Source organism: Delphinus delphis, chromosome 9, assembly GCF_949987515.2.
Source record: "Delphinus delphis chromosome 9, mDelDel1.2, whole genome shotgun sequence".
Taxonomy (NCBI): Eukaryota; Metazoa; Chordata; class Mammalia; order Artiodactyla; family Delphinidae; genus Delphinus; species Delphinus delphis.
The window spans coordinates 50,369,266-50,383,832 of record NC_082691.1 but is presented as its reverse complement, the minus strand read 5'-3'; the positions used below and the strand labels follow the sequence as shown (position 1 = coordinate 50,383,832).

Genomic DNA, 14,567 nt, shown 5'->3' with positions numbered 1-14,567 from the left:
AAAGAGGAGAGTGTAGTGGGATCCTGCAGTTGGAGAAATACAGATAATATTACCCCAAGAAAAAGAGGGGTTTACCCAAACTGGAGTGTGAGATCTGGATCAAAGCCACAGCTGTTGGGGAATTGGGAAGGAGAAAAGACATGGAAGCTGCAGAACCAAAGGTGGCAGACTAGGGAAGACATTGCATAGGGTGGCAGTGAGACAACCGAAAAGAAGTAAATAGCCCTTGGAGGCTTGATAGACTTGATAGTGAATGGTAAGAAGGAAGAAAATGATGGAAAGTAAGAATCTCATAGAAAGTTCAAGAATTACAGCAGTAGAAGACACACCACAGTGTAAAGTCTTTATAATTCTGTGCACCAGCAGAAAAAAGTATTCCTGAACTAAGAACCCTAGTAAGCTACCCAAACCCCTTGTAGTGCTCCGTGGGATGCTTGTTATTGTTGACTCAAGAATATCCAAGACATCAGGGGTCCCCAACCCCGGGCCGGTCCGCGGACGGGTACCTGTTAGGAACAGGGCCGCACAGCAGGAGGTGAGCGGAGGGCGAGCAAGCGAAAATTCATCTGGCGCTCGCATTACTGCCTGAACCATCCACCATCCCCCACCCCCATCCCCACGCCTGCCCTGGTCAGTGGAAAAATTGTCTTCCACAAAACCGGTCCCTGGTGCCAAACAAAAACGCTGGGGACCACAGCAAGACACAAGCTGTTCAAAAGGAAAACACTAGATACAGAAAATAGGCCAAGCAAATCATGTGTATGTATAAATAACAAAAGTGGCAAGAAGAAAAACAACTATAAAATATTTAAATTTGGGTCAATTTTGATATGTTACTCAGTAAATTATTAGACTCAAAAATTACAGAACAAACCTCTGGGACTTCAGGCTAAAAGACCAAGTCACAGAGGCAAACAGATATCAACAATAGATTTCACAGCATTATTGATCCTACCACCTTTTCACTCTCTCTCCCCTTGATGCTTTCCTTCCTCTTTTCATATAGCTTAAATTTCATAGATTTCAACATTAAATATAATGTTAACTGTAGGTTTTATGTGGGCACCCATTTTCAGATGAAGGAGGAGCTCTTCTATTCCTACTTTGTTGAGATTTTTTTTATCATGAATTGATACTGAATTTTATCAAATGCCTTTTCTGCATCTGTTAAGATGATTATGTGATTTGTCATTTATTTTGTTAATGTGGTCATTTACAATGATTGATTTTCTTATGTTGAAACTGTCTTACACCACTGGGACAAACTTCACTTAGTCATGATGTGTTGTATATTACTGCATTTGACTTTGTAATAGTTTGTTCAAGTTTTGTGCATCTATTCACAAAGAAGAAATTGGCCTATAATTTTTCTTCCTTGTAATGCCTTTCCCAATTAGTTTTAGTCTTGAAAAATGGGAAGTATTTCTTTTTTATTATCTTCTAGAAGAGATTTTGGAAGTTAGGATTATTTCTTATTAAAAGTCTGGGATAATTTACCAATGAATCATCCATCTGGGCCTGAAGTTTTCTTTGTGCTAAAGTTGAACTGTGGCTTCAATTTCTTTAACAGATATGGGAACATCCAGAATGTCTTCCTATTTTCATGTTAGTTTTGGAAACAGGACCAGCTTAATGGGCATGCATTCCATGTGGTCACATGCATTTACAAGGGTCCTGCTCTTGGTTTAATGTTTTATTGTCACCATCTTTAAATTCCTAATTAGTGTTTGAGCAAGGAATCTGCCATTCTCACTCTGTACTGGACCCCTCAAATTACATAGCTTTTCATGTTTTGTCTTTTTTTTTTTTGCGGTACGCGGGCCTCTCACTGTTGTGGCCTCTCCCGCTGCGGAGCACAGGCTCCGGACGCACAGGCTCAGCGGCCATGGCTCACGGGCCAAGCCGCTCCGCGGCATGTGGGAGCCTCCCGGACGGGGGCACGTACCCGCGTCCCCTGCATCGGCAGGCAGACTCTCAACCGCTGCGCGACCAGGGAAGCCCCGTCATTTTTGTTTTTAAAGGAATTTGCCTATTTCATCTGAGTTACCAAATGTATTGTTATGAATTTGTTAACAATATCCATTAATTCTATTTTCAACAACTTTGTGATTTGTAATATTGTCTGCTTTTCTATTTGTGATATTAATAATTTATGTTCTTTTTCTTTTCTTTAAAATCTTGCTATTAACAAAATACTTGATTAACTTTTTTAAAGAAAAAATTTTGACTTTATTTTCTTAAAATTTATGTCTGTTTTCTAAACATTTTTATTGCTGTTATCTTTATTAACTTACATTCTTCTACATTTTTGGGGGGTGCTTAAATAATGTGTTTAATATGGTTAATTTTCTAGTTTCTTGAGATGGAGGATTGGAACATTGATTTTCAATCTTTCTTCTCTTTAATTACTAATTTAGAAGTATAAATTTCCCTTTGATCACTATTTTAACTGCATCTCAGATTTTTGATATGTCAGATTTATTTTCACTTAGCTGAAATCTATTCCATTGTGATTTCATCTTTGGCACATGTGTTATATAATAGTATGTGTTTAATTTCCAAACACTCAGAGATTTTCCAACCATCTTTCTAACTTTCTAGTTTAATTTTGTAATCAGGGAATATACAGGGAATATATATATATGTGATTTTGATTCTTTGGAATAGATTGAGACTTACCTATGGATCAGCAAGTGGTCCACTTGGTAAATATTCCATATATACTTACAAACAATGTTTATTCTGAATCTGTTGGGTATAGTGTTATTTACATTTCCTATTTCATTAATTTTTCCTACTTTTTCATTTACTGAAAGAACTGTGTTAAAATATCAAATTATATAAATTACAATCACTGTGAAAGTCCCTCTTTATTTTGGCTATTCTCCTTGTCTCAAAATCTTCTTTGTCTGAGATTAATAAACTATTTTGGTTAGTAGTGTTTATATGGTATACCTTTTCTATTCTTTATTTTCAGTTATTTATAACACGTATATAAAGCATGTGTCTTGTAAACAGTATTGAGTTGAATCCTGGATTTTTGTTTGTTTTTTAATTCAACATGACTATTTCTTCCTTTAATTGTAGTGTTTAGCCAACTTATATTTAATAATATTACTTAGATAGTTGGGTTTAAGTCAGCTATCTTGCCACTGTTTTCTAATTGTCCCATCTTTTGTTTCTTCATTTCTTTTTTCCTGCTTTCCTTTGGATTAATCATTATTCCATTTTTCCTATTAGCCCATTCTTTACTCACTTTTTAGCCCTATCTGTTTTGTTATTCTTTCACCAATTACCCTTAACTTACTACTGTATGTATTCTAGCTAGTAAGTTGTAATACTCCCGAAAGTATACAAGAAGCTGAGAAAAGTTTAATTCCATTAACCAACACTCCTACCTTTGGTGCTATTAATTCCATATGTCTAAAACCTACATGTTTTAAATTCATAAGATATAATACTCAATACTTTTAAACAGAATATTCATTTATAGTTTTTCACACTTCTATCTTCTAGTGCTCTCATTCCATTCTGGGATCATTTTCCTTCAGAATTTCCATTAATGTTTTCTGTAGTGCAGATCTGCTGACAACACATTCTCTTGGCTTTTGTTTATATGTAAAACATATTGTAAAATGTTTTACATATGTAAAACATCCTTCCATTTTGAAGGATGTTTTTGCTGGGTGTACAATTATTGGTTTGCAGGTTTTGTTTGTTTAGCACTTTAAAATGTTAATCTGTCATTTTCTGACTTCCATAGTTTCTGTTGAAATATCATCAGTCATCAGTCTTTTTGATGCTCATTTGGAGATACTTGTTTTTTTCTAGTTATATGAAGATTTTCAATTTGTTTTTAGTTTTCAGAATTTTGACTGAGAGGTGGTCAGTTGTATTTTTCTTTGAATTTTTTCTGTTTGGAACATGTAGAGCTTCTTGAATATATAGTCATATGTTTTTAGTTAGGAGAAGTTCTTAGCCAGTAATTTTTCCAATATTGCTTCTTCTTATATTCTCTATAATAATTCTTATAGTACATAACACTTTCCTTATCACTTTGTTCAAATTGTTGCAGTGTTTTATTGAGGAAATATCTCACAATCTACTGGGCTTTGGCACAAATATCATACTTCCTGATTTCTTGTAAGGATGTCACATAATCAGTTTAAGAGTTGAGAAAGTGCTAAATGAATCCTGCTTAATGACATATCATGAAATAATGTAGCTTCACAATCCAACTTGCAGAGGAAAAACAAAATAACATCACTATTTACACAAATTGGAAGAAGATATCTGTAAATCATAACTAACAAAAGATTCTTACCCAGAATACATAAAAATATACAAATTAATGATACAGAGTCAAAGGGAAAAATGGAAGAAATACAAATGGACAATTTATAGAAGAGGAAATGAGAATGGCCAACAAATATAAAAAAATGATTCTCAGCATCATTACTGATCAGGAAAATAAAAATTAAACAACAGTGAGGTACAATTTCTCACTTATAAATGGCAACAATTAAAGACTTTGACAGTGTTCAGTGTTGTCAAAAACTTGAAGAAATAGAAATTTGTGTACATTGGTGCTTAGTGGTACTAATATTTTGGTGAGTGATCTGGCAAAATACAGTAAGTTGAAGATGAACATGTCTTTAACTAGCAATTCCACTTCCAGGTCCATGTGTGTGTAATATGAGATATGTATATAAACATTTGTTATTATATTGCTTATAAAAGCAAAAATTTGGGAATATACGTCAATAGGGAAATGGATGGATATACTGTATTCATGTACTGGAATAACATTGTGTAGTCAAAATAAATGAAGCAGATCTACATGAAACAATGTGGATTTATAGACTATACCTAAAACATAATGGTAGCAATGCATGATGACAATGGATACATAGTGTGACATCATAAATAATTTTAAAATGTGTAACAATACTTCATATTGCTGTGGGTGAATATATTCATAATACAAGCATTAAAATATGCACAGAAAGTATATACTCCAACATTAGGAGGGCAGTTACTTCTCAGGAGAGTAAGGGAGAAATGGGATGACAGAGGAACATTTGAGTCTTAAGCTCTATTTGCCACATCTCATTTCTTAAAATAGAAAAAGCACCTGAAACAAATCTGGCAAACTCCTATCATGTATTTTAAATTGGGTCAGTTATAATGTTTTCTGTAATTTTCTATGTTTGAAACAATTCATTATTAAAAATTCGAGTATAAAATATTAGCTCTATTTTTATGTTAACATTGTAAGCTAAGTTTAAAGGGAAGTATTAACCTTTAATGAGAGAAAATGTATAATATTTTTAAGTGCAACATTTAGTAATAATCTTGGAAATACCAGTTAAAATAATGATTAGATACCACTTAATTATAAAGAAGTGATTTATTTTTCTGTTTATTTTAAACCAAATTGTTGGACATTTGCATAGATTCTTAGGTGGGGATAAATTGATTTAACTTTGTAATGCAGTTTGTTAGTATATACTGAGAGCATAAAAATGCTCATATCTCTTGACTAAGTTATTTCTCCCTCAAGGAGACAAATATTGTTAATCACTTAGTGGTAAAATATTGGATTGTTTTTATTTTTATCCTTATATTTTTCTTTTATTTTCTATATATTATACAGTGAGTATGATAATATATTTTAAAATGAAAAAAACCTATTAATTTTACTTGAAAAACCCAAACACCCTAACAATAAAACTCCTGGGAAAATAATTAAATACTGTGTTAGAGTGACTGGGAATTGTATTGGGTATAGCCAAGCCCACAGAACAGATGGTTAAACCTGCTTGAGGAGGGTCTAGGAATGCTGTGCCAACAAGAAGATTCAACTTGTCAAGTAGTTATTAAGGAGGGATGGATACTATTTTCAAAGGAAAATTAAACATTCTAAGGCATAAAACTGTGTTCCTCACGTGTCATGCAAGTATACGTTCTAATCATTTGGATCCAGTGTTTTTAATGTACATCTTTGAGTGCCAACTCAAACCACTAAATCAAAACCCCTGGGCATGGGGCTTAGGAGTCTGTACTGTGCCTGGCTGCCCAGATGGCTCTCATGCACAAAATTTAATAACTGTATTATAGAAAAATAAAGCACTATGCTTTGGAAATTGAACACAATTTAGTGCAACTGAATTGTAGGTTATAGATGATGGTGTAATCGGGGAGATGAAGCTGGAGCAGAATGTCATGGTCTACTTGTATGAAGTCTTAAATGACATACTAGGGGCTTGGACAGTAACATGAAGATTTAATAGGAAACCACTAAAGAGTGTTTTTTTTTGTTTTAGGGTTTTTTTTTAGAATTTTATTTATTTTTTTATACAGCAGGTTCTTATTAGTTATCCATTTTATACATATTAGTGCATATATATCAATCCCAATCTCCCAATTCAACCACTAAAGAGTTTTAAGCAGAAGAGTAACCTGATAAGATTATTTTTTTTTTAAGAAAGATTACCCTGGCCTTAGTGTGGATGATTGGATATGGAGCAGACATAGGCAGGGAGGAAACTTGGGAGAATGTTTTAATTTTCTGGAGTAAGATAAGGAGGATTAGAATAGGTTTGAATAGATACACTTGGCGACCAATTGATACAAGGGTGAAGGGAGAAGAAATAATTGTAGATGATTTTGATTCCCACATTTACTTGCCTCCATCTCTATATTTATGACAGAATATATAGACAACAAATATTTAAAGCTACAACTCTGCACTTTTCTGTTTTTTCTTATTTTTATCGCAAGACATTTCTTTTCTTTTTCTTTTTTTTTTTTAGAAACATGAAGCTTCTAAAGACAAGCTTCTATGACCACTCTTACAATACAGGGAAGGACATGCCAAAGGACAGTCCCTTACTAAATAACATCATTAGCTAAATGTCTACAAGACTGTTGGCAGAGATAACATGTACACTTGGAGGTACCATGATCCAGGCAATCTAGAAGGCTCCACTGCAGTTTCTGTCGGTGACAATGTGTGTGCATAAGTGGTAGTCCAGAGTAATTTTTTTCAGTAAGAGGCTGTGATATTCGAAAGCTAGCCATTCCTTTTTTTGTGTCACGGAATGAGACATTCCTTTTAAACAGCTGTCTGGTAAAATCACAGTAGTGACCTGTCTTCAAGCTGATTGTGGCAAAAAGGAATTTCCCTTCAACTGCAGAATGTCCTACGACAGTTCTGTTTATTTCGTCATTAGATTAAAATGGCAGAGGTTTGGGCTATTAGAACAGTTATATCAGAAAGTCTACCTCCTACCCTTGCTGAGCAGAAAGCTGTAGCTGTAAGTGAAGTCAGGTCCATGATCCCCAAAGGGCTTTGGTCCCAGGGTGGGTTAAAGTCAACAAATAAATCAAGCTTCCCTGTAGTGCTTGAAACCCCCTAACCACCATGCCCAGAGGCTCTGTATCGCTCACTCGACAACCCCAGAGCACACACAAGATCCTTCTGCTATAGTCATTCTCAGAAACCACCAAAAGCAGTCATAAATACAGGCCTTATTCAACTGAAAACCTTTTAATGACAGGCTTTTTGCTGTTGTTACATCTCATACTCTATAAAAGCACTGTCTCCTCTTCTTCCTCCTTTTAAAAATTGTTTTGGTTTGTTGGAGAAACTAGGATATTTGTCCTGTAGAATGTCCAATATTATGTATTTGGCTGATTGACTTTCCCTGGTTTCTTCCAACTTGCTCCTTTACCCACCAAGAGTACCTTACAATCTGGCAATATGATAGACAGTAAGCTCTAGAGACTGGCCTAACTTCAGGTTTAATTTTTTCTCTCTTTCTTTCTGAAAGATTACTTCATCAGAAAGGGTGTACACTTCTTATTGCATCACATCCAGAAGTGAATAATGTCTTTTGGCACACTTTTAGTAATGTTAAAATTATCCATGGGTTCAGAGACATTAGTCTGATTTCTCCATGATACTGTTCCCCATCAATCTTTCATGCCATGGTTTCAGCATCCACAGATGATCATTACCTAGATGCATACTTCATTAGGGGTATCTTCTAACATTTTATTGCATGTATTAGGTGGGATTCTTCTATGAGTAACTTTCTCTCGTACACTATTTAGTTGTTAAGACTAAATAAAAAAGGATAAGTACTTTAGTATTTTTCTAATTTCATCAGTTTTCAGAGTAATGAGACAATGCCCTAGCAACCTCTAAGAGTCACCAAGGAGGTGTATGTGTAATTATTAACTCATGTTATATTCATATTTATATACTTATATATTTGTGGTCATTTTTTGTTTTGATGCTCATATTGCCTCATTTTAGGTCAGTGGAAGTCCCCTAATGTTACTCTTCTGTTTTTGTGACGTGATTCATTAGTCTTTTTTTTTTTTAATTCATTAGTCTTTGATAGTTTCCTTGCTTTACAGCATAAGATGGCCCAGGTTCATCTTACACATTTCCTGTCCCAGACCTAGACTCAGCAAGCTCTGGTTTCTTTTAGTGACCATAATCTGGACGGTAGGTATACTTACTCCTACTGGATTGTCAAAAGACTTTTCAATGAAAGGGTGGCAAATACATTTTTATAGAATATATAATATAGTATTCTATGTATGATAGGTTCAAAATAACAATATTACTAATCAGACTAAAAAATGTATTTTTAGATAGCTTCAGAATTTATTTGACTCTTAGATTATATCCTCCAAAAGATACAGAGTCAAAATACTAGTTTTGAAAGTCACTGAAAATAATTATATACCCTTTTTGTAGTTATGCCACTATTTGATATTCATTTAGGTTCAATTGTTTTGTCTTGTTTCCAGTTTTAGAAGGAATGCTTTTTATTCTTTTTGATTTAATTTTGTTTTTTAATTACACAAAATATTTACATGATCCAGGATCAAAATTATAGTAAGGTACATTCACATAAATTTCACTTCCATACCTGTCCAATCCTTTGTCTCCTACCTCATCTTATAGGTAAACATTTTTAATATCTTTGTATCTTCTGTGATTTGTGTGTGTGTGTGTATTTATTCATATTGTTCTAGACCCTGTTTTTCTTTAATGTATCCTGAGGATCAGATGATATCCACATATAGATAATTTGCTGATTTTTCATCCATAATTTCTTCAACCAACCCCCTATTGATGAGTATCTGGTTTGTTTCCAGTTTTCAGTTATTCCAAATAATATATCAACTACAGCATATTAGCATTTTGGGGTTTTTTTTTGTCACAATACCTTTGGGATAGATTTTTAAAGGAGGCATTGCTCAAGAAAAGGGCAAATGTACTTATAATTTGGCCATATCAGGGGCATACTTTTAAACATTAATCTTGCCAAGAAAATGTAGGAATTTTAAAAACTCTTGTTGTTACAGAGAAAGAAAAAAACTGTTTAAAATGGGATGATCATATTTATCAGGAATATTTTATTAGTGGAATTTAAATTATTAAATTTATGCATTGTCTCTGGTATAGTATAAATAAGCACCTTGAACAGTACAAAAATTTTAACAACTTAACGCTGAGTGGGGATGGATGGATAGCTGAAGAGAGAGAGAGACAGAGAATCCCCCCACCCCTACCCGAGGAGTGCATTTCTGGTTGTAATTACTTTACTAGCTTTTTAATTCAGTCAAAAAAGTTACTTTATTTTATTATCTTTTAAATGACACTGTAGAAATAGAAATAAGTTAGCAGTGTCTACATAGTAGCATTTGTGACATTTTTTGAAGTGTTGGTAAGTCTGCAAGTTTGTCTCCTTGGCCCCAAAATATAATCTAACTTTTAAATGCAAAATTAAATATATTTGCTGGTCCTTTTTATAATCCTATGTGTTAAAAGAATATGATTATATTGTCTTATATTTTTCAGTTACTATCATCTTCTGAAATCAGGGAGAGCAACCCCAAGAACTGGGTGAGTCATATTTGCTTTTATATCTTATGCACAGCAAGAATTTAACCTCATAAAAAAATAGTTGAACATTAAATTTAAAATAATAGATTCGCATTTGAATAGCAGCTAGTTATGTATAAAAAATACACAAATTTAAAAATATAACATAAGAACTGGTGAATAAATCACTAATGATTCGCTTACTTGTGTTACCATATTATCCTTCAGATATAATCATAAAGGCATTCACAAGATGACATACGGAAAAAAAAAAAGGGTTAAAATCGCTTCTTCTTAATTTTCAGTCTTCTACTTGCAAAGAGAAGCTTTGGCATCTTCTTGTTCTTTCCTTTTTTCAAGGCTAAGGTCAACAAAATAAAAATAAACATCATATTACCCAGTCTGTAGGCTCGCTATAAATCACCACTTACGACATGCTTACAAACTCACCTCATCTTAATTTTAATGATTATAAAGTCAGTTTTACTCACTATCCACTTAGTCAATAACACTCTACCTAGCCAGTATAAGCATTTTGACAAAACTGACCAGTACTAAAGCGCTATCTATGTAGAAGTAGTCTAGAAATGGCAATATGTTATTAGTAAAATGGATACATCAAAATATAATTTTGCTTATGAGTTATTTATAAAGTTAGTTTAAAAATTGAATAAGAAAAAAATCCACTACCTTTTACACAAATGCGTTTGCAGTCCTTCACGTTAACAAAGTTATTGTTATTCCCTCCACAGCCAGTATAGGTGAAGGCCTCACAGGCTTTGTGTCTTGGATTAAAATAATAGCGAGTTGCATTAGCAGAGCATAGTCCCTCATCTTTTGGACTATAGCAAAATGATGGACCTTAATGAAAAAGAAAATAAACTTAAAAATGCAGTAATAGCAGATTTACTAAACTGTGCTGATTACTGAAGTAACTGAAGAAAATCTAATCCCATAGAAGCTTCGTTCGGAATCCAAAATATACTACGCCATTTAAAAAGTGTGCCTTGAATTTCAAAACAGCTGACATGCCATATTTTGTTAACTCTAAATTTTTATAAAGTGGACAGAATATCAAGCTATATCCTTGTATCGTTTGAATGTGTAAAGAAATTAAACCCGAAAAACAGATATGGACAGGTAAAAATGGGCTACATTTCATGGGAAAATATGTGACATGCTTTGGTAAACTCTCTTGTGTTGGTAGTTTTATTTTAAATGTTTTTATCAGCTCTCCTTCCATTATTAATCAAGAATACATGTATCTAATTCCCAGGTAGCCACTGGAACACTTACATTTACATAAACAATTTAAAAGAACGCCAGCAAGAACCATCTCCTCATTAATTCAAGATTTTGCATATTCAACACTGTATAGCTACAGAGCTTTATCAAAGTCTCTGCCAAAGCAAGTTTTCCTTGTTTGTTGAACTTATTTATCTCTGTGTACGTGTCTCTGCTATGCCTACGGAAAATGCCTGTACAAACATTACATACTACCCAAGTAACCCATGGTTTTAGGGATTGTGTGGGGGGAATGTAGGTAAGCAATGGGGAAGAGAGAAAAGAGGGATAGAGATCAATTTGTGCTACAATTTGTAACTACTAAAGAACACAGAAATCTAACCAAAAACTTTAGAAATTTTCAGGTTTCACCATGAAGTCTTTCTATCACACTATCTCATATATACAACTGATTTCATACAAACCTGAGGTCATGTCATTAATGAAGATTGTAATTTTTTACGTGTAAATTACGTAGATGAGAAATAGTTCTAAAGAAACAATGCAGAAGAGGAAGCAAAACTTGAATCATAGCTTTGTCACTTTCCAGCCCTGAGAACTTGGCAAGTTGTTAACTTCTAGCTTGCACTCTAATATGTAGAACAGGGGATAATAATACTCCCTCACAGGGCAATAGTGTGAAGATTGATATCATATTATATGTGAAATCACCAGAACGCAAACCATGTTCATTCCACATCAAATTGTTAACTTTTTCACCCTAAAGCCTTAATAAAGAAATGAAATAGAAACACTGTAAAAAGAATATTTACCTTTCTTTGGTGCACAGAAGCCCATACAAGTAGCTTCATCCGGGAACCGGTTCTCACTGCTGTGACACCCGCCAGATATGAATTTTTCACATGCCATGGAACTTAGATTGAAGAAATACACTTCTCTGAGCTCCCCACACTGCCTCTTACTGACTTCCAACCGGCAAATCTTGGGAACTTCTAGGACAAGAAGAGCATAAAACAATGTTAGTAAAAATTTAATCTTCTTGGTATTACTTTCAAAACTTGACTGTATTTTCAGAAACAACTGGTGGTGGCCAGGGTGGAGTGGGGGAAGGCATCATATTTAGTGCTGGGCTAGTAAACCCCCAAAAGACTGCCCACTAGTCCAGTTACAGTGAGACCTTGTATCCCTGGGTCCAGAATCCACAGATTCAACCAACCCCAGACAGAAAATATTCAGGAAAAAAAATTCCAGAAAGTTCAAAAAAAAAAAAAAAGCGAAACTTAAATTTGTCCTATGGTGGCAACTATATGCCTAGCATTTATGTTGTATTAGGCATTATAAGTAATCTAGAGATGATTTAAAGTATAAGGGAGGATGTGCATATGTTATAGACAAACGCTGTGGATTTTGGTATGGGTGGGGTGGGGTCCTGGAACCAATCCCCACAGACACTGAGAGGCAACTGGATTCGGCTTTTTTTTTTTTTTTTTAACAGTGTCTCCAGACTTGGCTCGGCTATGATAAATTTTCAACTTCAGTGGAAAGACTGTTCTCTCAGAGTATTCTGATTGTTTCTACATACGAAGTTAATCAAACTTATTCGTAGGAATACACATTTTTCCCTGGCTCAATTCCTTGAATAGCAGAGCCCCAGGTTCTGTTACAGGCCTTAACAGAGATAATAAACATAATTAAAATAAAATCGAAAACAGCATCATGAATCTCCACTATATCTCTCTACTAATCTAAGACCTGATGGGGTATTGGGGACAAAAATAAGGTTATAATTAGCTAAATCACACTTTAATAACAAAATCCACTAAAAGTATTTCAGATTGATAGATAGTGGACACGAGAAAATGCTATTCTCAAGGAGGCATAAAAACCATAGGTTTAGAACTATAATAAATACAGAAAAGCCCTTATGTTGCACCTAATACATTATACTCTTGCAGTGTTACGTCTTACTGGTGAAATCTTTTCCTGAGTCTGCACACGCAGTGAATTATGATAAATGCCAGTTAGGAGAGAGGAGATGTCTTAGGCGTTGTAAACTTTGTGATCACTTGTGGTAAACTGAAAAGCATTAAAAGCCTTAATATTTGAGAAAATTCAGGCTAAAACTTACTGTAGAAGATGGGATCTGGAAAATAAGCTAAGTTACTACTAGCCCTTCAGTGCAAGGAGCAGCACAAGAGTCCTGAGTGTGCGTGCGAGCACTTACTCTGTATCCTCCAGCAAGCTTCATCGCAGGCCTCCCAAGTTTCGAAATTGTTGGCATTGCCCTCGCAGCCCCCATACATGAACTCGCGGCAGCTCTGCGTATACCTGTCATAGTAGTAACTGGGGATCCGGGCCCGGCAGGGCCCTTCGTCCGGGGGTAGGAGGCAGATCTCCGCGTTATTTCCTACAGGAGGGGCAGAAGGAGAGCCAGAGAGTGAGAGAAGGAGGTCAGCCACATCTCCGCGGAGGGAGAAGCTTCCCGGGGAGTTCTGTCCCGGCAGCTTCCCAGCACAGCAGAAGGGCATCTGCAGAGAAAGAAAGTGCAAACTTGGGTGCAAGTGCCCCGTTGCGTGGTGCACGGCAGGGATCGGGGAAAGCGGGGCACAGAGAGCGAGTGCAGGGGTTCGCGGAGCCCTCGCCGCCTGGCCGGGGCGATAAGGGGGTCCCCGGGCAGGGAGATACCTGGCGGCGCTTCAGGAGCATCTCCCAGCGCAGTTCCCACCAGGAGCAGCGGCAGAACCACCAGCTGGAGGGGGCGAACAGAGTACATGGTGTCTGGATTCAAGCCGCCCGTGGGGTGAGGCGTCCCCAGAATGTGCCAGCGGGAGGAAGGTGCACAGCGTCCAACCTCGAGGCAGTCTGAGTTCCAGCGTGGTGGGTGCCGCTGCTTTATGTAGGGTGAGCGTCCTTCTGACCTGGGACAGGGCGGAGCGTGCCTTTGCGGAGCCTGGAGGGGAGACTGATTCATGCCCTGAGAGCGCTGACCCTGCCGCCCCCTGGACGCTGGAGAGTGTGTGCGGCGGTGGGTGGGGGTTGGGCGGGGAGAGGAATTCCCCACCAAGTTGAACCTGCCTCCCAAACTTTCTCCAGTGGCCGAGCAGGGATGACCAGATGGGGCATTGTGTCAGAGATGGGAAGTCCACAGGCTAGAGGGAAATGACCTGGGTGTGATTGCACAAGGTTCCAACTTGCAGCATCACGCTGAAGCTTGAATCCACACTTTGAAAGCACGAAGTCCAGGTCTTTGAAGGGCAGAAAGTGTGAAATTCACAGGGCCAAGGGGAGCTGGGCTCATTGCATTAGACCCTTTAATAGAAATTTAAGTATATGTATTTCTTTACATTTATACATAGATATACACATTCATATTTCAATCGAGCTCTAATTTACATTTCATAAAAGGTTCATAATA

The 14,567-nt window shown here is 36.1% G+C and overlaps 1 protein-coding gene across 1 annotated transcript; it reads right to left on the bottom strand.

Moving 5' to 3' along the window:
- Positions 1-8,875: 8,875 nt before the first annotated feature.
- TFPI2 (tissue factor pathway inhibitor 2) lies at positions 8,876-14,123 on the bottom strand. The gene is made up of 5 exons (XM_060019903.1): positions 13,838-14,123; positions 13,377-13,559; positions 11,965-12,144; positions 10,598-10,768; positions 8,876-10,268 (listed from the first exon to the last, which is right to left on the bottom strand). The coding sequence occupies exons 1-5, from the start codon at positions 14,121-14,123 to the stop codon at positions 10,186-10,188; spliced, it is 903 nt and encodes a 300-aa protein (XP_059875886.1). The 3' UTR covers positions 8,876-10,185.
- Positions 14,124-14,567: the final 444 nt, after the last annotated feature.